Genomic DNA, 21004 nt, shown 5'->3' on the forward strand with positions numbered 1-21004 from the left:
TCATTCAGTGATCTGTGTCTGTTTTGATGTTCGAACCCAGAGGAAATGAATTACAGGTGGGCTGTTCCAGATGACCACTTTCTGATCTGTAGGTTTCACAGTCATCCCAAATCCTGCAACTCTGCTCTCGTACTACAGTTTGAGGGAAAGTGAGATGTTCTCTACCTTGAGATATTCATCCATCTGATCAATAAGACTAGTGAAGAATTCATATGCATCCTGCTGCTCTCTCACATAAAGTTCTTTGTTCCACATCTTGAAAATCTGTGCAAGACAAGAATTAAATATATTGCTCAAGGAAAAGCAGCAATCTCTGAATACAGTAGAACACGGATGTGAAAGAGCACTCAAATGCTTCTAAAAACCAAGTTCACTAATAGGACATTAGACACTTGTCCTGAAGTGAGATGAGCTTGGTTATCTATGCTTTTCCCTGGCTTCTGTGTAACCGAAACAAGTCTGGGAAACCATACCGGCTGGGACCTGAGGCCACAGAACAGTTTCTGTCTTAGAACTTTCCAAACTACAGGGGAAAATACAAGGTACTCCTCCTGTGAAACAGAGTAGAGCAATGTTAAAAAGCGATGTTCTTTACCTCTTGCACTGCTGGTGGGAATTTAAACTGGTGCAGCTACTCTGGAGAACAGTATGGAGGTTGCTCAAAAAATTAAAAATAGAACTACCCTATCTATGACCCAGGAATTGCACTACTAGGTATTTGCCCAAATGATATAAAAATACAGATTCAAAGGGGCACATGCATCCCAATGTTCACAGCAGCAATATTAACAATAGCCAAACTATGGCAAGAGCCCAAAAGAGCACAGTGACTGATGAATGGATAAAGAGGTGATATATCTGTGTGTGTGTGTGTGTGTATACATTTATACAGCCATCAAAAAGAACAAAATCTTGTCATCTGCAATGACGTGGATGAAGCTAGGATGTACCATGCTAAGCAAAATAAGTCAATCAGGGAAAGACAAATAGCGTATGATTTCACTCTTAGGTAAAATTTAAGAGGGCCGCCCGGGTGGCTCAGTGAGTTAAGCATCTGACTCTTGATTTCGGCTCAGGTCATGATCTCACAGTTTGTGAGACAGAGCCCCGAATCGGTTCTGCGTGGAAAATGGAGCCTACTTAAGATTCTCTTTCTCTCTGCCCCTCCCCTGCTCATGCTGCTCCCTCTTTTTCTCTCTCTCAGAAAATAAACAAACAAATAAATAAATAAAATTTAAGAAACAAAACAGATAAACATATGGGAAGGGGGTGGGGAGAGGAGAGAGGGAAACAAACCATATGAGACTCTTAAAGATAGAGAACAAACTGAGCGTTGATGGAGGGAGGTGGGCGGGGGATGGGCTGGATGGGTGATGAGTACTAAGGAGGACACTTGCTGGGATGAGCACTGGGTGTTGAATGTAAGAGATAAACCACTGAATTCTACGCCTGAAACCAATATTGCGCTGTACGTTCACTAAGATTTATGCTAAACAAAAAAAGAATAAAAAAATATTTAGAACATTAAACAAATATCCAAAGAATCAGAATAAGGATCATGAGAAACATTGAAAATTGTTAAGATTAGCAAATCCCTAGGAATTATAAATGACTTTTCTTAATATTCTAATCATCTGAAATCAAATATCGATCTTAAGAAGAATGGTACAGCCCATTCTTCTATAGGTTCTTGGCAACGGGATTAGTCTGGAGTTAATAAAGACAGAAACAATTATCACTAGATCTAACTATCTAAAGTGACTGAGTGAAATACCTTCCAGAAGTTCTCAGGTACATAATACTGCAGCTTGCTTTCCATCAAATGCCCAAAGAGAGACTGCACCTGGTAGAATACGCTGTCATCTGGATTGTCTGTGTCATCATCTACTGAAAGTAACGACTGGAAAGAAACGCAATGCATTAGGCTAGAAGTAGTTCACTGCTCCACAGGAAACACGGACATATGCACAGGTACTTCCCACCTTGCTTTCACAGCGCTACGTATGTCTGAGCGTGGCTACAACTCTCAGTATGTTTAGCCTCCATACTTCCTAGCTGGTGGAAACATGAACAAATCATTTCTTTGAGCCTGTTTGATTACGAATAGCTAGAATGAGGAATACCAGTTATCTCTATGAGAGGTTAAACGTGCCATGATACACGGAGATATTCTCAACACTACTGACTGCGATATCACAAGCTTCTACTATACGTTGACCCTTGAGCGTGGGTTTGAACTGTGTGGGCCCACTTACACATGGATTTTTTTTGTGATAAGTACAGTACAGTATTATAAATATATTTTCTCTTCTCTGGCTTACTCTACTGTAAGAATATGTAATACATATTGCACTATATTACGCATATATACATATAACGTATAAAAATCTGTGTTAACTGTCCAGTCAACAGTAGAATATTAGTGGTTAATATCAGCGGGGAGTCAAAAGTTACGTGTGGATTTTTGACTGCATGAGGGGGGTGGTCAGCGCTCCTGACCCCTACATGTTGTTCAAGAGTCAACTGAACTCTTATAAAACACTGATGACAGACCCTAAATTTTTCTAAAATACTAAAAATATTAGTAATGTTATAGAACAGAATTTGACAGTAACTTAGTTCAAAAATCCCATTTGGTCAAGTCTAGCTGTCAAACAGGCAGCATATTCCCTCAGCAGATTTATAAAAACATGTGACTGTGGGGGCACCTGGGTGGCTCAGTTGAGCGTCTGACTGCAGCTCAGGTCATGATCTCACAGCTTGGGGGTTTGAGCCCCACGGCGGGCTCTGGGCTGACAGCTCAGAGCCTGGAGCCTGCTTTGGATTCTGTGTCTGCCCCCCTCTCTCTACCCCTCCCCTGCTCATGCTCTCTCAAAAATACATAAACATTAAAAAAAAAATTAAAAAAAAACCCCAAACATGCGACTGTAAACAATGTGTTCAGATGTGCACAGATTTCAGAAGTGACTAAAGAATCCCTAGTGATGTCTAGATTTTTAGTAAACTCAAAATGCAATATATAAATTATATTTTTGACTGCATGGTGGTGGTCAGTGCTCCTGACCCCTATATGTTGCAATATATGAATATGTGACCATTTTCAGCCACTGCACGCTTTATCTGTCATACCAAACAGGAAAGAAGAAAGCAATCACCTCAGGCAGACCAGGCTGCATATACAGTTGCTGGAAGACTGCATTCATGTAACACGTAGCGCCGCCATTCCTCAGCCCCACAAACCCTGAGCTGGACCTGCTATCCACAGGGGGAAGATACTAGAAGAGAGAGGAGTAGGAACAGTAGAGAGAGAATTAGTGTATCTGTCACCAGCCCATTTTCACCATGGTTATCTGAGATGTCTGAGAGGGAAAAGAGATATACCCACAGATTTATCCATCCAGTGGCTTAAGAGTCACGCTAACAAAACCTATGTTCTGGAAGTACCTCCGCAGATGCTAATAATACTAATACCTCAAATGCTCCTTTTCCATTTATAAAGTACCTAACGTGTCATGTTTGTTTGTTTGCCCATCTAGTAGTCACGCATTCTGTCACTTGATTACTGTTCAACAAATATTTACTAAGAACCTACTGTGTGCCAGCACCGTGCCAGGGATAATGTCTCGAGGAGCTCACAGCCCACTCGGTTACAGAGACATCAAGCAAGTAAACAGATCTACTTACAAACTGAGGTAGCACTCTGCACAAATGGAATAGGGTTCTGTGCAGTGTTTACTCTGTAGATTCCTGACCAATCTGGATGGTCAAGGAAGCCTCATATTCCCTCCCTTCCTTTTTAAGGAAGTAAGCTTCTTCTGCGGAACCACTGCTAATCAGCATACAGTTAAAGGAACAGGTAAATACGCTAGCATTTCACTTAAAGATGCTTTGTCCTAACACAGATCCCATTACATGCTTTTCTGGCTAGAAATAATCTAGAAAAGTCTTCCTGGATAAAGTTGAACACGGCACATCTCAAAGTAGAAATGGACAGGACACACCTTGAAATGCCACTTAAGCAGAATCTTGGTTCTAATGCCATGCCCAGAATCACCCGTTCTGCATATATATTAAGTACCTGCATTTTAACTAACCCACAAAACCCTGCAGGTCTTTTAGACCTCAAGGAATTGCTAAATATTATACATTTTCCACTTACATTTGACATACACGTAGAGCAGGGTGATTTCTAAGATCTAATCAATATGGTAATGTATTTGTGGAGTCCAAAGCACAGATTTTTAAAAAATTACAAGATAAGAAAAACTCGTTCACGACAGTGCTAAAAAATAAGTATTTACATGAGAAAAATGTTTTCTTCCTTATGCTGACATAATCCCTGACTTATGAAAAAAATAAAATTTCCATTTAAATCTGTCAAATAAACTATGTACAACTAAAGCACACGTTTTATAAACTAAATGTTTTGGTACGAAAACAGTTTCCAATTTACACGCTCACATTTCATTGTGCAAGTGCTATTTTCTCTGTCTAGAACACCTTCCTTTCCTGCCTAACCTGTATGCCGCACACGACTCAGCTCAGCTGTCCGAAGGGGTAGGCCTGACTCCACAAGGTCCGTGGAGAACACAAAAGCGGCTCTCAAAGCTCTCAAAGCGTCCTCCGGCTCCTGGTCTGCTGCTCCCCTCCTGTAGTTCCCAATGGATACTAAGCCGCTGCTTGGCTCCACAGCTCCGCCCACGTCCTTCTCATTGTGGAATCACCTTCCCACCAGCTTGTGAAGCGTTGGAGTTCTCTTTCCAGCTTCATCCTTTCTAAGACGCCTGCTAAGACGCCGCCGTCTGGTGGTAGAGTGCCTCTCTGCGAGGAGAGCCTTCAGGACATGACCCGGATCTTACAATCGATCACATTATATTGAAATTATCTGCCTGCGGGTCTGTCTCTTCCACTCGACACCGACTTTCTTGAGGGCTGGCATCCTGTCTGCATTTTTGAGCTCCAAAAGCCCAACACGCCTATTAGCGCATTCTAAACTCCATAAATCTTAGCTGAATTTAAATGAATGTAGACTGCACTGTGACAGAGCCAACGTTCGAGTATGTATCTCCGTGGCCTGGCCCTGTACCACGCGCAGTTACTCAAAACATAGGCTGCAATGCTACTTCTTACCGAGAGTAATTATCAAGTGACTTAAAAATGTCTTCTCTTTAATTAGTAAAAAGGGTATCATTGAGTAATACAGTATTACCATGGTATGAAGTAATTTAGTAGATTATGCTTGATTAGAGTATGGGAACATGATAAGCAAAAGAATACTACTGACTTTCTTTGGGATTAGGGTAATGCAGACACAGGCTTCAAAGTTATACGTTTGATTGAGCATCCTAAACAAAATTCAAGTGTATCAAGGTCTAAGAAACTTACATCAAACTCCTTGGTGAGAGCAGGGTCAGGCTGATGATGCATGGAAAGCAGTTCTTTCGTGATAATTTGAAGATTTGCCGGGGAACTATCAGCCAGCATCACAAGGACTTCATAGGCTGCCAGTCGGCTATTCACTGTACTACACCTACAAACAAAAGATGCGAGTCAGTTCCAACAGTGAATAATCCACTTGAGTTGGTCATTAAACTAAATCAACATTTGAAATGAAAGTATCAGAGCCGCAATTCCTCAAACTGAGTTAATCAGGTCTGATGGCAGAGCTCTAGGAATCCAGCGGGAAGTGTTTACTTCAAGAAAGAGGCCATGAATACAGGAGGAATGGTTATGGTTAAGAGCTACATATCTTCTTGGCCTGATAAAGTAGCGAAATGTCTCACTTAGGAGTCTAGAGTATTTTTATCTAAGGTTTGGATCAGCAAAAATGGAGGATAAAGAGTCTGAAACTTTTACCAAGGAAAACATGAGAATAACTCTCTCTCAAAGTAGGTAGCAAGGAAGCTTTGTGTAGACATTGTCTTGAAATTCAAATATCTAAATGGCAGGAAAAGAAAGCTATGTGGATCAGAAGAGATACCCGTAAATGTTTTTTATATGTGTCTGGTGATAAAAAATTCTTTGAGGACACTAATCAACTTCATCTTGCCGAGAAAACGGAGACAGAAATACGTGGTTTGCCAAATTAATTTGTTTCAAATGACAATAAAAGGTAACTAGCAGGCAGTCTGCAGGAAACCAAAGGCTTCTGATAATTGTTCACGTTTAGAAGAAATCACTTTGGGGATGGACAGTAATTTCTCACTGTCACCTAGGCCAACCTTACATTACTGAGGAGACCACAGGTTAGGAAGGATACACAGAAAAGAGGACATCGAACCTCTGAGAGAAACATGTATGGGGTGCAGTGTGGGAGATGTGTTCACGAGGGGCTGTGGGGCTCTTAGATCAGCAATGGGCCAGGCCCTGAGGACAATGGCCAGCAGCTGGCCCTGTCCTTTGCCTCTTACTTGGACTTTTGGTTTGCAAAGGACAGGTAAAGAACGAATAGGAGGAACCGTACACACAGGCTAAGCATTACAAAATTCCTTTGTTAGTGTTAATAAGAATAAATGTCACTTGTGAAAATATTGTGTATTTTAAAGCTCTTTCTGGCATTAGGGTTCAGACGGGAAACAGCTGGAGTCACTGTGATAAGTGAGCCTCACTCAATGCACGGGGAGGGATGAAACAAAACACTGCCTTTTCTAATTAAGGCACTGTGTATGATTAAAAAACCCAACTCCTTGCTGATGGAGGTATTACTTTTAATAAATACAAGGAGGGTTCACGAATAAAAATTTCAATAAAACCGCTAAAGATTTATTTTCCCCGTTCACTGAAAACGGAGATACTCACGTATTTCTACTACTTTAATAAAAGACTCCCCACGGAGCCAGTGCCGGATCTTCCAGAACAAGACTGGGGCAGGGGTGAGATGGGAGCCAAAGCCTGAGAGACACCCCAAGAGTTCTAATGAAGGCTGACTGCCTGAAACAGATTTTGCTAGTAAGGAAAGCTACATAGAGAAATACTCCTACATGAAAAGATATCGCTTGAGATTCCATGAAATGTTGCTTCTTGTGCCTTGCTCGTTTCAACAACCACTGAAATTATACGGGAGGGTTTTTCACTGGTTAAATACCAAATCCCCAGTTTCTTCAGGATTATTCAGTTAAGTCTGGTTTTCGTAAGAATGGAGTAAGCTGGATTCAGAGCAAGGAAGATGGCAGCATGGGGCAGCCTCCTCCTATAGCTCCAGGAGCACCCAAGTAGGGTCAACATTCCAGAAAGATCTTTCAAATTTCTACCCATAAAAACTAATACAGTATTTGATTCTAAAATTACCACAATAAGTCACTAGCAGTTTTAATCGTCAGGACACAGGCAATACCCAGCAAATCACAAGGTTCATGCACTAAAAGCACCTATGCTTTCTTCCTAGAAGAAACTCAAGATTCAGAGCCTATTTACTCTAACTTTGGATTTAATTCTTCTGATCTCGGTTTGTCTTGGAATTTGCTACCGACCAAATTAAGCACATTATTTACTACTTACTCTTCTTATTTGATGGTAATAATGGCACCAGCATCCTTGCACAGCACTCACTATGTGCCAGGCAGGCTTATCCTGAGCCCCTTTACATGCATTTCTTCATAGGGTGGATAATATCTTATAACTACACACACTCACAAGATGGAAACAAACTCCAAGTTAAGAAAAGCTTTTTGGACTAAAGTTTCGAATTAGAATTTTTACCAAAACTGAACACAACGTGCATTTTCCATACTTTGGATGAAAGTCCTGTTGACTGATGGCGGCACTGCCAGCTGGAGAATGACTATTTAAAATAATTCTAGAAGCTCGGAAAAGGAAGTCATCTAACAATGGTTTAATGAGTGATGAACCTGGAATAGAGCATAATATTCATGTTGAGGATGAACACATTTTAATTCAAAGACTCTGTTTTTGTACTTTCATATCAGAGCAGCAAAGGCACCCAATGGCAGGGCATTCAATTTAATTTGATGCTTATTTTTTGAGCACTTATAACACATGGCAAAGGTCTGTGGGGCAGAGGGGTGGGGATGGGTGGGAGGGTCAGGGGACAGGGAACAAAGACAAGTGAGGGTACCTTCCTTTATGAGCTGACAATGGAGTAAAAGAAGTCATGCTTTCACTTTGGAAACACAAATGCCAAGAACACGGGGCAGAACAGTCCGAGTGAACACTTCATTCTTACTTTGGGCATAGGGGAGTCCACAGGAGGGTTTCTGAAACTTTTAAAATCCTGCCTTCCTTAGGTAAAGTGATGTACCCTTCTTAGCCTGGTGTAGAATCACTCTTTTCTATGTATCCCCAGTAGCCAAGAAGATTTTTATAGAGCTTAGTTCATGTGATAAAAGTGGTAATTAATGTTTTGACTTGTTTTCTGAATGTACCTTCTAATACTGAATATGCCCTGACAAATTATACATGTACCCCAGGACATTCGTATGTACCCAACGAGGCAGGGGGTAGTGGTTGGGGCTGCCTCCCAGATGAGAATTACCCTTAAAAGAGGTAAGATCTATAACAGATAATATTTTATAAGGTATGTAACAGCAAGAAGAGAAAACCCTATTTTGAACTCTAAGTTTTACTTGGTATTAAGAAGTTATGTGGACCAACCGTTTTGAACGCTATCAACTTCTTCATATGGTTTAATGACACAGGTAGAATACACCTGAAGTCTGTTAGCCACTAAAATTCCAGACAATCTCATACTACCTGAAGGGTCAATTTTCTACAGAGCACTGAGCACTTATCCTATTCTCCTAATTACAAACACTACTACGGCAAGGACTGAGAAGGGAGGTATTCTGCCGCATGGTAAGAGGAAGCAATAATTACCAAGCATTTCCTTCTCTGCCCCGCACAGTGAAAGAAGGGTCTTAATGAGCCGTAGGTGTCCTGCCAATAAGATGTTGTCTGCTTCACTGGTCTCACATTCAGCCGTGCGATTAGGCTCAAAGTTATCCAGCCAAGTGATCTCATCTTCGAGCATGGTAGCCGGGCTGATTCTTAACTGCTCCATTTCTGAGGCTAAGAAGGAAAAAAAAAAAAAATCCATTTCAAAGAAAAGAAAAAAGGATTTCCCTTCATGGAGTCCAAATCCCGAATTAAAGCAGGCAAAGTCAAGTCCCACCCTTCCATTCTGGCGATCTGAGAAAGCTGTCACTAATCAACAGTGGGCTGCATCTGCTGCCTCAGAGGAACGTGACGGCTCCGCACACTTACTCCTTCCCCCCCACTCTCTCAGTCCTAAGCCACACATGTATTGAGGGCCCCTCTGTGCGGGTCAGTGGGCCATACGCCGAGGACAGAAGACGAAGGGGCTAATCTTGCTCCAAAGAAGCTCCTGGTCCAGGCGGTGTCAGCAGGTGCCCCCTGGGAGCACACCCTTCTAGAGAAGGCAGGGATGGAGGGTACGAAGACAGCCAAGGCTCCCACCGCATCACCTAGGCCAAGGGGGTCCCGCAAAGGAGACAGAGGTCCGCAGCACAGCAGCAGAGCTCAGGTTTCCAAATAGTGCCCCAAACCCCGAGAACCACCCTGCTCTACTGTAGTAAGTTACCTTACTTTCTTGTAAGCAAGGATTAAAGCAAGGTTCCATACTGGAAGATGGGACTGGGAAGGAGAAGACGGACCGTGCTCTCCTTCCACTGCACTGCAGCCACAAGCGGTAGGGCCCCACAGCATCAGGTGAAAAGGAATACTTCAGGGTCAGAGCGGAACCGGCAGTGGATCTGAATCCACTTATTTACAAAATGAGGCTAACACCTACACTCAGGGTGCTAGGTATGAAGTGCCTAGTACAGGAACTGGCATATACAAAATACTCCCCAAATGGCAAACATTGCTTGTTTCCAGACATATTCCCACTCTGCCCTCAACATCCCGATAAGGGATGCTGGATCCCGCATTAGTCACTTGATGACCACAGGGAAGGCCTATGTTAATAGCTTGCTCATGCCTTCTGAAGTTGTATGTATCATGTATACAGCCAACTCACGATTCCAGTCCTCGAGAAGCAAAGCAGAACACCCACCCTCTCCGAGTCCAAACCAGAGAGCAAACCTTGCCAGTGGCCTGGCAGAAGAATGTGGCATTCAGCTGGACTGTTAGATGGACATGTCACCCGTTCACTTCTCTGGATGACAGATACAACAGGTCTGACCCCCGCATCGAGACATCCACTCAGACTACATTATCTCAGGCTCCAACACAACCTTTTCACTGTCCTGCTCAGAGCACCGTGTCTCCCACTTTCAAGAGACACTTTCAGGAAACTGATGAAGGCATCTGCCTTGGAGACATTTCCTGAGGCTTACTAATGACTACGTCTTCATGTGTGCATTACACGAAGACCTCTGCACCAAGTGTCTCTCAGATTTAAGTGCTGGCAAAAAGATCTGTTTCTTTTGAGAAACCACTCGGTTTTCTTCCTTTTTCACCTCTGTCCCCCAGCAAACCTCACAAGCAAATTCTGACTGTGGAGGTTGACAGCCAGCATACGTGCAAGGTATTTCTTGTAACCGCCCGGCGCTGACATTCTTTTCCAGTTAATGTTTCCAATCAGTACTTTTGTTCGGCCCTATTTTTACTTTACTTATTTTCTGTAAGATGAGGCAAATCTTTTATGTAAAGAGTGGAAAATAAACTAACAGACTCTTGATTTAAACAACTAAAATTTACACAGAGCATCCCGACATACATTCATGTTATATAAAAGTACAATCAAAATCCAAATGCTCTAACACTAAAATTTCTAACAATACTTCAATCACCTGACACAAAATAATTAACTGGCTTCTATCACTCATTTCTATTATTATCAATATACCTCAACAGAGATTCTCTCCTTCCTTCAATGATCAGCCTTTAAAATGGTCAGAATTCACTATGCTAGAGAGAAAAGATTCTTCCTAATAGTTCTGTATCAGTGTAATTATTACTATTTTTTTCTTCAAAGAAGAAAGTAATTTCATTCAGTATCAACATGTTTTCCAGTCATTCTTTTTTCTTTTTTTAATATAATTTATTGTCCAATTGGCTAACATACAGCGCGTAAAGAGTGCTCTTGGTTTCCAGGGTAGGTTCCCGTGGTTCATCGCTTACGTGCAACACCCAGTGCTCATCCCAAAAAGTGCCCTCCTCAAGGCCCATCACCCACTTTCCCCTCTTCCGCACCCCTCCCCCCCGCCCCATATCAGCATAATTAAAACACGTGTCTTTGACAATTTTTAAAACCAACAAATCTTCTCAACACATTAATGGTTACATATATAATTGGAGAACAGAGAACTGGTATATGGGTTTGCATGCTATTTTCAAGAAAATAAAACTCAACTTCGAACAGTGATTATAATCTCATTTTTATCTAAGATACACTCAGTCAGATTTAGAAATGTCCATTTGGCTCTCTTTTCTACTCTTCCCTCTCCCCTCCCCCTACATGAATCAAAGTTAGACATTTACTTACTTGTCAGATCATCTAATAATTGGCACCTTAGATCAAAATACTCCATACACTGAGATAGTAGTCTAAAAAAAGATAAGATTTCAAGTATTAAAAAATGTCAGATTTTGAAATAAAAAGCATCTCCCTTGTAAGAAAAGGCTCATAAAACAGCTGAACAAGGGAATTTTCCTAAGCATGAAATAACCGCTTTTACATGAATTCAACTTCCATATCTTAGCAAGAAATACACTCGTGACTTTGCTGATACAGATACACTATAGAAATTACAGTGTAAAGAGGGGAAACAGTATTACTAAGTCTCACATTTTGTGATGATATACAGGCTGACTGCACACATAATGCACAGATTACACTCATTCATTCAAATAGCAACCAACATTGACCAGGCACCACTATATGCTTGCAACTGTTTTAGAAGAGCTGACAAAGAACAAAAAAGACAGTCAACACATTAGAAAATACATATGTCAAGAGGTGATATTAAGAAGGCAAACAGAGTGCAGTAAGAGAAAAAACAGAAGGTAAATTCTTTTATCCAGGGTGGTTAGTGAAGCTTCTCTGTCATTATCTCAGGAAAGAGCACAAGTTTTAAAGTCAGGCAACCTTGGTTCGAATCCTGGCTCCACCACTTACAGTTGGGCGTCTAGGGACAATGTGTCTGGTTTCTAATTTCTAAAATGCTTGTTAGAGTGTTGGAAATAAACATGCACACACACACACACACACACACACACACACACACACAAAAGGCTCAAGAATGCACTAATGATGAGAAGAGATAATGAACCGAGAAATACGACGATTAAAGAGACAATAAGACTGTCAAACTCATTTGTCCATTGTGAGCATTACAGGATGACTATATGCAATGAACCTGGCCTGCTGCGCGGCACATAGACCACAGAAAGAGCTATTGTCGTCATCACTGTTAAGGAAAACATGTATCAAACACGGCCATTAGAGTAAGTTGTGAAACACCATTTCAAATTATAAAAACATACAACTAAAGATTCAATTTTAGGTGAAGTTAAATGCTCTACATCCAAGAGATTCTTTGAGAAGGTATGTTAAAACCTCATCCAATGCTTTCTTTCTTTCCTGAGTTTTGAGAAATTTAGTATCAAATCAAACTCTTAAATTTAAGTTCTATTAAACAATCTGAGTCTTACAAAAAGCACAGGTGCAATAGCTCACTTCTTAAAAAATGGCTTACGCAGAGGTACAATTCTCGGTTTGTGGATGACGTGATCCTACATGTGGAAAACCCCAGAGTCCACACAGAAAGATTTAGAGTTCATCAGTAAATGCAGCAAGATACAAAATCGTGACACGAAAATCAGTTCTGCTTCCATACGCAACAATGGAGAATATGAAAAAGGAAACAATTCCATTTACAAAAGCACCAATAAGAGTAAAGTACTTAGGCATCCACTTAGCAAAGGAAGCGAAAGGCTCGCACGGTGAAGAGGACAAACAACGGTGGAAGAATTCGACAATGCTACAGCAATGAAGCCATGTGATACTGGCACAGAGATACACACAGATCAATGGAAGAGAAACGAAGAGCCAATCAATCAGTCAGCAAGCCAGCAGTCGAATGATTTTTCATCAGTTGTCAAAACCATTCAATGGGAGAAAGGTGCCGTGACAACTGGACTACCCACATGGGAAAGAATGAAGGTGGGCACCTTATGTTACACACAGAATTTAGCTCGAATAGATCGAACAAGTAAGCATAAGAGTGAAAACTAAAAACCTCAGAAGAAAACACAGAGGGAAAACTTTGTGACAGTGGATTTGGTGATCATTTCTTGGATGCAATGCCAAAAGCACAGGCAACAGAAGAAACAGATAAAGGAAATATTTTTCAGTGTTAATTAGAAATGAAACCCTAACTAACACACGCTATGACATGGAGGAACCTCGGAAATAGGAGAATGGATGGAGGGGGAATGAGCGGGGAGTTACTGTTTTATGGATACAGAGTTTCAGTTTGGGACGATGAGAAAGTTCTGGAAACAGACAGCGGGGACAGCTGCGCAACAATGTGTATGTACTTAACGTCACTGAATTACAGACTTAAAAATCAGTAAAATGATCAATTGTATGTATATTTTGCTGCAGTAAAAAGAAAAAAATCTAGCAAATCGAAAAACAAAAAAACACAAAACAACCCACCTATATTTGTTTTGGAACCGTCTCTTCGTGTCTTTTGCCCATTTTTCAATTTGGCTGTTGGGTCATTTGTTTAGTGATTTCTAACAGCTTTTTATATACATTATGAAAATTAGCTTCTTGTCTGTCATGTTACAAATCTATACAGCCAGTCGGTCAACTGACTTTTGGATTTATGGTATTAGTTTCCCACACAGAGTATTTTAGTTTTTATGGAGTCAAGTTTATTAGTCTTTCATTCAACGGCTTCCTTAATGGGCAGAAGGTTTTAGTTTAGGATGATGAAAAAGTTCTAGAAGCAGCTGGTGGAGATGGTTGCCATAATAATGAGAATATACTTAATGCTACTGAACTGTATGCTTCCAAAGACCGAGTTTGGATCCAAATTTAGGGGTCTGGATCCTTAGCCACACTTAGGGGTTTGGAGTAGCTCTAACATTCCTTCCCTTCCAGGGCTCTAATTTGTAAAGCAGACACACAAAGCAAGTGGACACCGATTTCACAAATCTCAGTGGCACCTCATGAGCCCCACGGCAAGGGTTCTCTGGTGAAGCTAAGTTGGAGAAAGTGGAGGTCAGCATGGGATCCCCGCACCTCCCATCCTGGGCCTAGCCCGGGGCAGCCTTGCATGCGGGCTGGCCCACTGAGGGACAGTGGGGCAGGAAGAACAGACTTACTCAAGCTGCTCTATCAGCCTGGACCGCAGATTCCCTCCGTGCCCAGGCTCATGTAAAACCAGGGAAGAAAGCCAGAAGGATGCCTCAGCTATATCTGGACATGAAGTCAGGAAGTACGCTGCTCTGAGAGAGGGATGCATGCAAGGACGTGAGGAGTCGGACCTTCAAAAAGCGATCGGGCTCCAATAATTTCAGCCTCTCACCAACCAGCTTTCAGAAAGAAAGCTCCTCTTTCTCTTGAGGGTGGTGGACCAGCTGGGGTGGAGGTGAGAATGGGAAGTAATTCAAGGGGAAGAAGGCCTGGTATTGTTTCTTCTGACTCTCCTGTCCTGAATGGGGATAATAAGAATGGAAATACCCTCTCTCGGGGCACAAAGGGTACAAGAGGAAAGGAGAAATTCTTTTGTCATCTGAGTAATGCACTGTGGACCTCAGCAGGGGGCAGCATGCAAATCATGATTCTCTTTCTGCATGACGTGAGCTTTTTCATCTTGATTACATACCTCTGATTGACTCCTCTCATTATACTAGTTGGGGACCAGAGAGGTAGCTGGGCTGTGAGAATCACACCTAGGAGAAACTGGTTTGGCTTCTGGACATCTGGATGAGCTGAAGTATCTGTCTGACTAAGAGTGTATAGTTGATCACAGGCAGCACGGCGAATCTGAAATTACATCGTGAGTGGCAAAGGACATACACCAACCGACACTTAGACACTGCTTACAAAAGGATTTTCCTCCAAAGTCCACGACCTGAAGGATACTATAAGGGTGTGAACGGTTTAATCACTAATGGTAAAGTTGACATTAAATACCCTAGGGCTGATTAAAAACAAATGCAGTCTGAGAACGGATTTCCCAAAGTATTCTTCTCTCCTACGCCAATCAATAGTTTTATAATTTGATAAAAATGAAAATAAGAAAACTCTTCAAGTGTTTCCAAGTGAATTTTCAAGGCCATACAAGAAAATCAGAATGAGAAAATCCAGTGAAAGTTCATGGCTTGCAGCTGGTCTTTCTTGATTGTGACCAACACGTTGACCCTGAACGCCAGCGGCGGATGCTCAACGCCGCCGTAACGTTTTGTTTGTTACAAACACCCACAACTGACCCTGGCACTAGTCTCTGAACTTCTGAATATGGAATAGAAGGGAGGGCAGAGAGTCCAAATGTTACTCTGCTCTCAGAGTGGTCCCCGCCCCCTTCGGAGGACTTCCTGAGAGGGCTAAATGCCATTCCTCTGTACTCCACGCAGGGTCACAGGTCTCCAAAGGGCCCTCGACAGAGCAGGACCAAGGGGATTTTTTAGTATGGTCAAAATTCTTACCTCAGCACTTGGTGATCCAAGCAGAATATCAATGATAAAATCGGCAACACAGGGCAAGTTATAGAAAGATGCTAACGATAAGAATAAGGAGAATCGGTGGTGGGAAACAAGTCAGGAAATGCATTTTCAAAATTCTGAAAAATTTATGCTTAACTACAGAAGAATTTCGTCTCTTCTTCTACATGGAATCGAATTCAGTACTGCCCCTAACTGCCTCCACACGTCTGAGTTTCCCCTCGAGAGACTCTTGGTCATCTCTGTACCTGCGCATTTCAGCACGGTGTCTCGTACATACTGGTTATAAATATATCTTGCCTTGATAAACTATCAATACCTGTAACTATAAAATGTACCCTACCATACAATTACAAATGATAAAAAAGCTTGAAGGGAAGTTGTAATTCTTTCATTTTGATTTGAGAACATCACTAAAATAATGATAGGAAAATTGATCTACGATTATGGCATTTGCTCAAAAGCATTTCATAATGACTTATACTTCCTATATATGTCTTCAAAAGCATTCTTGCTCAAACTAACCATTTGGACACTACTTACCGTTCTATAAACGTCTAAGTTTTTTCTAGCTTTACCTTGAGTGTCTTATACAAAGAGGTTGGATATTCTACTAAACACATCAGGATCAATTCTACACAACAGGCAGTCTGAATTGGTAATAGAAGGGAAGAACAGGACACCTATGGGCTGGTACAATTTTTAAAAGTGGAGCTATTAAGACTTTGTTGCTGAATAAATATTTATTGAGGGCCTACTACATACTGGGCAGTATTTGGGTGTGAGAGATTCACTAGGGAACAAAGTGGACAAAAGTCTCTGTGGAGCTTACAGTCCAGATGGGGAAGGGATGATGACGATAAACATAGTAAGTAAACAAATTATATTCTATGCTATAAAACAGTAAGCGATAAAGAAGAAACAAGGTAAGGGGGTTTAGGTAGTGCTGGGATGAGGGGAGGGTTGTGACTTCGTTAAAAAGGCGGGCAGAGAACAACATGTCACTAAGTAGGTGAGGTTAAGCACACTTGCAGGAAATGAGGAAGAGAGAGCCACGTGGCAAAGATGGGGGAAGAACACACCAGGAAGAGGGAACAGCCGGTGCGAGGGTCCTGAGGCAGGAACGTGCCTGGAGTGCTGGGGAACAGCCAGGACGCCGGGTGGCCAAAGCACAGGGAGTGAGGGGAGAGCAGTAGACGGTGAAGGCACAGAGGCATCAAAGGGGTGGACTCTGTCTGGCCTCGAATGCCTTAGTAATGGAGATTTGGCTTTTACTCAGTGCGACCTGAGAAGCCGCTGCCAGGTTTTCAACAGAGGAATGATACAATCTGACTTACATGGTAGGAGGTCCACTCTGGTTACTGTGTGGAGAGTAAACTGCAAGGGTAGAAGCAGGGAGATTAGTGAAGGTGCTACTGCTATAATCCAAGCAAGGGGTGATGCTGGATCAGAGGGTTGTGACAGTGACAGTGGTACCAGAGGGTGGAATCTAGACACAGTTGGAAGGAGAATGTGCTGACACATTAGAAATGGGTGTGAAAAAGGAAATCAAGGATGACTGCAAGGTTTCTGGCCAGAGCAAGTGAAAGAATGAAGCCACTATTAACTAAGCTGGTAAATGTGTGTGATACGGGCCAGCTGAGCATTTCAGCTGTGGAACCGCCAAGCCTGGGAAGTCTACCTAAGAGCCCAGTGGAGGGGTCGGGGCAGTGGTCCAGGCCAGAGCTCCAAATTCAGACATTATCTGCATCTAGAAGGAGTTTGGGGCTGTGACGGTGGATGAGATCATGGGGAGAAGGGGCACAGACAGAGAAGAGAGTGTGATGAGAACACCCTGCGGTGTTCTAACGTTAAAGTGGGATCAATAACAGCCCCAGTCTGCCAAAGCCCACAAATGAAGATGAAAAGGCAAATCTGAAGTTTCGTGACTTTGACTACTAGAGTCATCATCAGTTTAGAGACTGATATGTAATTCTAGTTCTGTGGTTCATGGGCTATAAATGTGGGTTGTCTTAATTCCTCAACTAGACAGTAAGCTCCTGGAGGGCAGGCATAGTGCCCTTTCAACACCTACTGTGGAACCCTGCTTACAGAAGGTACTCAATAAATACTTATTCAGAATCTAACTACTCTAAGCACTATTCTTACTTATTCCACCTGCCAACTTTCCCCCCTTTTCCATTTCTATTAGTATGACCTTATCTATGAAGGCCAACAGAAACCTGGCCTTTCCCTAAAAGAGATGAAGGGAAAACAAGCCTCCTGCATACCCAGTTGCTGGCTCCGAAGCTGCAGGCACGTGACAAGAAGAGAGAGAGCCTCCCCGGCGATCAGGGAGTCTTTGGTGGACACAGACTGCTGGCGCACGCAGATGCCTGCGTGCAGGGCTGCTGGGTCCCCTTCGCTCCCAGAGCTGCAATTGCTTCCTGGGAAGAGGCAAGCAGGAGGTTACCGCGGACCCCACAGGACCCTCACAGTACCCTAACATCCTTTTAATGTGCCCCGGGAGCCTCAAGTGAAATTAAAGGGTGCGAAGAGGCAATCTGACATTTTGGTCTAGGAAACAAGAGACACTTAATCACTTTATCTGACCCTGACTGCTTTAAAACACATCTGGAGGCACTCAAAATATGCACTTATGGGGCGAAACTCATTTGAGGTGACAGAAGGGAGAACGGTGCAGTTTGGAAGGCATGAGAGAGTCTTGTGGGGATGTTAGAAATGTTCCTCATCCTGATCTAGATGGGTTATCCGTACAGAAAAATCCCAAAAAGCATGTACATTTAACATTTCTGTGCTTCACTGTAAGAATGCCATACGTTTTTGAAACTTTTTTTATACTGAGTACACACACACACACACACACACACACACACACACACACACAAACTGAAGAGGGAAACCAAATGAAGCTGAGAAATAAAGCTATTTATAAAAGCGTAGCAGAAAATAACCAGCCAAATCAAGAAAATGACTTTCCCAGGTAGGAATTCTAGATGCGTTTTTATTACAGCCACCATTATTCGCCTCTTGGCACTTTTACAACCCTCAGTGAGCTAAAAACTCTGCTTGGTTTGGTTTCCCCACTTACTCTCTGCGTACCAATGCTTGTTTTCTTCGATGAAGTATGGCACAAGTTCAGTAATGTGCACAAGTCTTAAGTGCACAGCTTCATGGGTTTTTTACTCATGTTCAAAAGCAAGAGAAAAGGCTTTCTTCTCGTGACTCTGAACAAGCCTATGCATAGGTTACTCTTACAGCTTCTTTCTTGCCCAACGAGCTCATTACTCTGTCCTTTTAAATCAGTACCTGAGCTGCTGAGTCTGTTTCGAATTCCAGCAGGAAACAGAGAATTGCTTTCTTTAATTGGCTGGCTACTCCCAACGAGGTCCAGTCGTCCTGCAGCCGCAGCCCATGACAACCTCATGAAACAAGCCACAGTAGACGTGAAGTCACTTACTTCCATTGTCTAAAGAAGTATGGAAAGAGTCATGAGAAAAGGTAGTACTGGAACATGATTACTCTACTGACTTCCAGAACCTTCTCACTGGTCTCAGTTTTGTGAGACTCTTTTCCGCCAAGATCATCCAGAAGGACAGCCTTTTTCATGCTTCCATACTGTTCAAAGACTTTCAGTATCTCTCTGCTACCTGTAACACAGAGACTGATCGCCACGCTCAGGCTTTCAGACACCTGCCACTCTCCTCTCCCACACTACTGTGTGAACGACCCCGTGGCCTTCCCTACAAGCTCTGTTCTGTCTCTCTACCTTTGCTCACACCTGCCCTCCTGCTGGAACAATTCTCCATGCTTCGCCATCTGTAATCTCTCCTATCTTTGAGGCCTAACACCAATGCCACCGGCTATGTAAAATCATCCATGACAGCCACGGGTGAAGGCGATTACTGTTCTTATTCTGAAGGCCTGCAAATGTTATGCCCTTGCAGCACTCCCGCAACCCTTGATGGTTCCCGTCTTGAATTACAGTCATTTCTGCACTAGTGGTCTCTTTCTTGCTCACTGGAAGTTCCTTGAAGGCCATATTCATGTCAATAACTTCCTTCAAAGAGGAAAGACGCCACACTGCTTGAATGCACTGATCACTTACTTGTATCGCAACTCGCGCAGCAGGGATGATCTCCTCGACCCTGATAGAAGACCTGTCGGACACGGACAACTGTCGGTAGGAGGACTTCTCTGGGGTACCACACAAGGACATCTGCCTGCTTGTCTGCCGGCTGACGTTTCGGAATGGGCGAGAAGAAAGCGCTTCTATGCCATCTTTGGTGAGGTCTTCATCTAACAATGTGGGCATTGTTTGCCCAACAAGTAAGAATCTTCAAAGGAAACAAAAAGCTACATTTATTTGAGGTCATTTCTTAACTACTCAAGATGATAGGGCTTGGGAAGAAAAATACTGCCTTGGGAGACTAGTAGGATGTATTTACCTACCTTGCAAGCTGTAGGCAGATGGAGTAAACTCCCTGCCTTGTTTCATAGTCTACTTCTGAGGGGATGGAATCCCTCTGCATGACATTTACAACCAAACTTAAAAGAAAAGAAAACAAAAAGAAAAGGGCAGAATATGAAATAAAGACTTGTATTTCTTTCATAGGAAATTTTCTCTAAGTAATTTAATTGCTCATGTAAATGTTATCAATTACTTACAATTTCTACAAGGTCCTTACATACACATGGACCAGATATATTTTTAGCAATGATTTCCCATGACACCTATAACCCTCCTGGTCCCTTTAGCATTAGATTCCTGCTTAGCCAAAAGATAAAGCATTTGGATAGTCCTCCTTCTCGCTAACTGCTATGAGTTCACTGATTAACCGTTATCTTATTACTGGAACTAACAGTTAAAAAACATACCTGGGATTGGTGAACTCAATAAAGCTATCACATCCGCTACAATCTCTATTCCTATAAAAGCTTCCTAACTGTTCTTCCTGCTTCTACTCTTGACTCTCCACCCCCAAAATCTACTCTCAAAAGATCAGAGTGATCCTTTTAAAATATAAGTGAGATCATGGCACTGCTTTGCACAAAATCCTCCACGGCCTCTGATTTCCTGCAGAGAAAAAAGTCTTCAGGTGAACCTGTAAGACTCTACATAAGCTGACCTCTGGTATGTCTATAGCCTCATGTGTCCCTGTTCTGCCTCCTTCCCACTACCCCAACCACGCGGGACTGCTGGTCTCCAAAGGTACCAGGTCTGTTTCACGCAGGGGCACACACTGACTGCCCTTCTGGACGGCTCTCCCCCAGGGATCTCCAGGTCTCGTTTCCTCACCTCTTTCAGATGTTTGTAAAACATCACCCCATCAGTGACACCTTCCCT

General features: G+C 42.5%; 1 protein-coding gene across 3 annotated transcripts in view; it reads right to left on the reverse strand.

Annotated features, from left to right (window-relative positions):
- USP24 (ubiquitin specific peptidase 24) overlaps positions 1-21004 on the reverse strand; it is a 140233-nt gene that overhangs the window by 36647 nt on the left and 82582 nt on the right. For all 3 annotated transcript variants that reach the window (XM_053214110.1, XM_027059086.2, XM_053214109.1), the window contains 13 exons: positions 20110-20205; positions 19766-19994; positions 18967-19126; positions 17928-18083; positions 15643-15713; positions 14820-14980; positions 11465-11526; positions 8833-9024; positions 7730-7847; positions 5386-5530; positions 3156-3275; positions 1775-1900; positions 166-264 (listed from right to left, as the gene is read on the reverse strand). In XM_053214110.1, the coding sequence (XP_053070085.1) occupies positions 166-264; positions 1775-1900; positions 3156-3275; positions 5386-5530; positions 7730-7847; positions 8833-9024; positions 11465-11526; positions 14820-14980; positions 15643-15713; positions 17928-18083; positions 18967-19126; positions 19766-19994; positions 20110-20205 (1735 nt within the window). The remainder of the gene's footprint in view (positions 1-165; positions 265-1774; positions 1901-3155; positions 3276-5385; positions 5531-7729; positions 7848-8832; positions 9025-11464; positions 11527-14819; positions 14981-15642; positions 15714-17927; positions 18084-18966; positions 19127-19765; positions 19995-20109; positions 20206-21004) is intronic.

The sequence above is a fragment of the Acinonyx jubatus genome, chromosome C1 (genome assembly GCF_027475565.1).
Source record: "Acinonyx jubatus isolate Ajub_Pintada_27869175 chromosome C1, VMU_Ajub_asm_v1.0, whole genome shotgun sequence".
Classification (NCBI taxonomy): Eukaryota; Metazoa; Chordata; class Mammalia; order Carnivora; family Felidae; genus Acinonyx; species Acinonyx jubatus.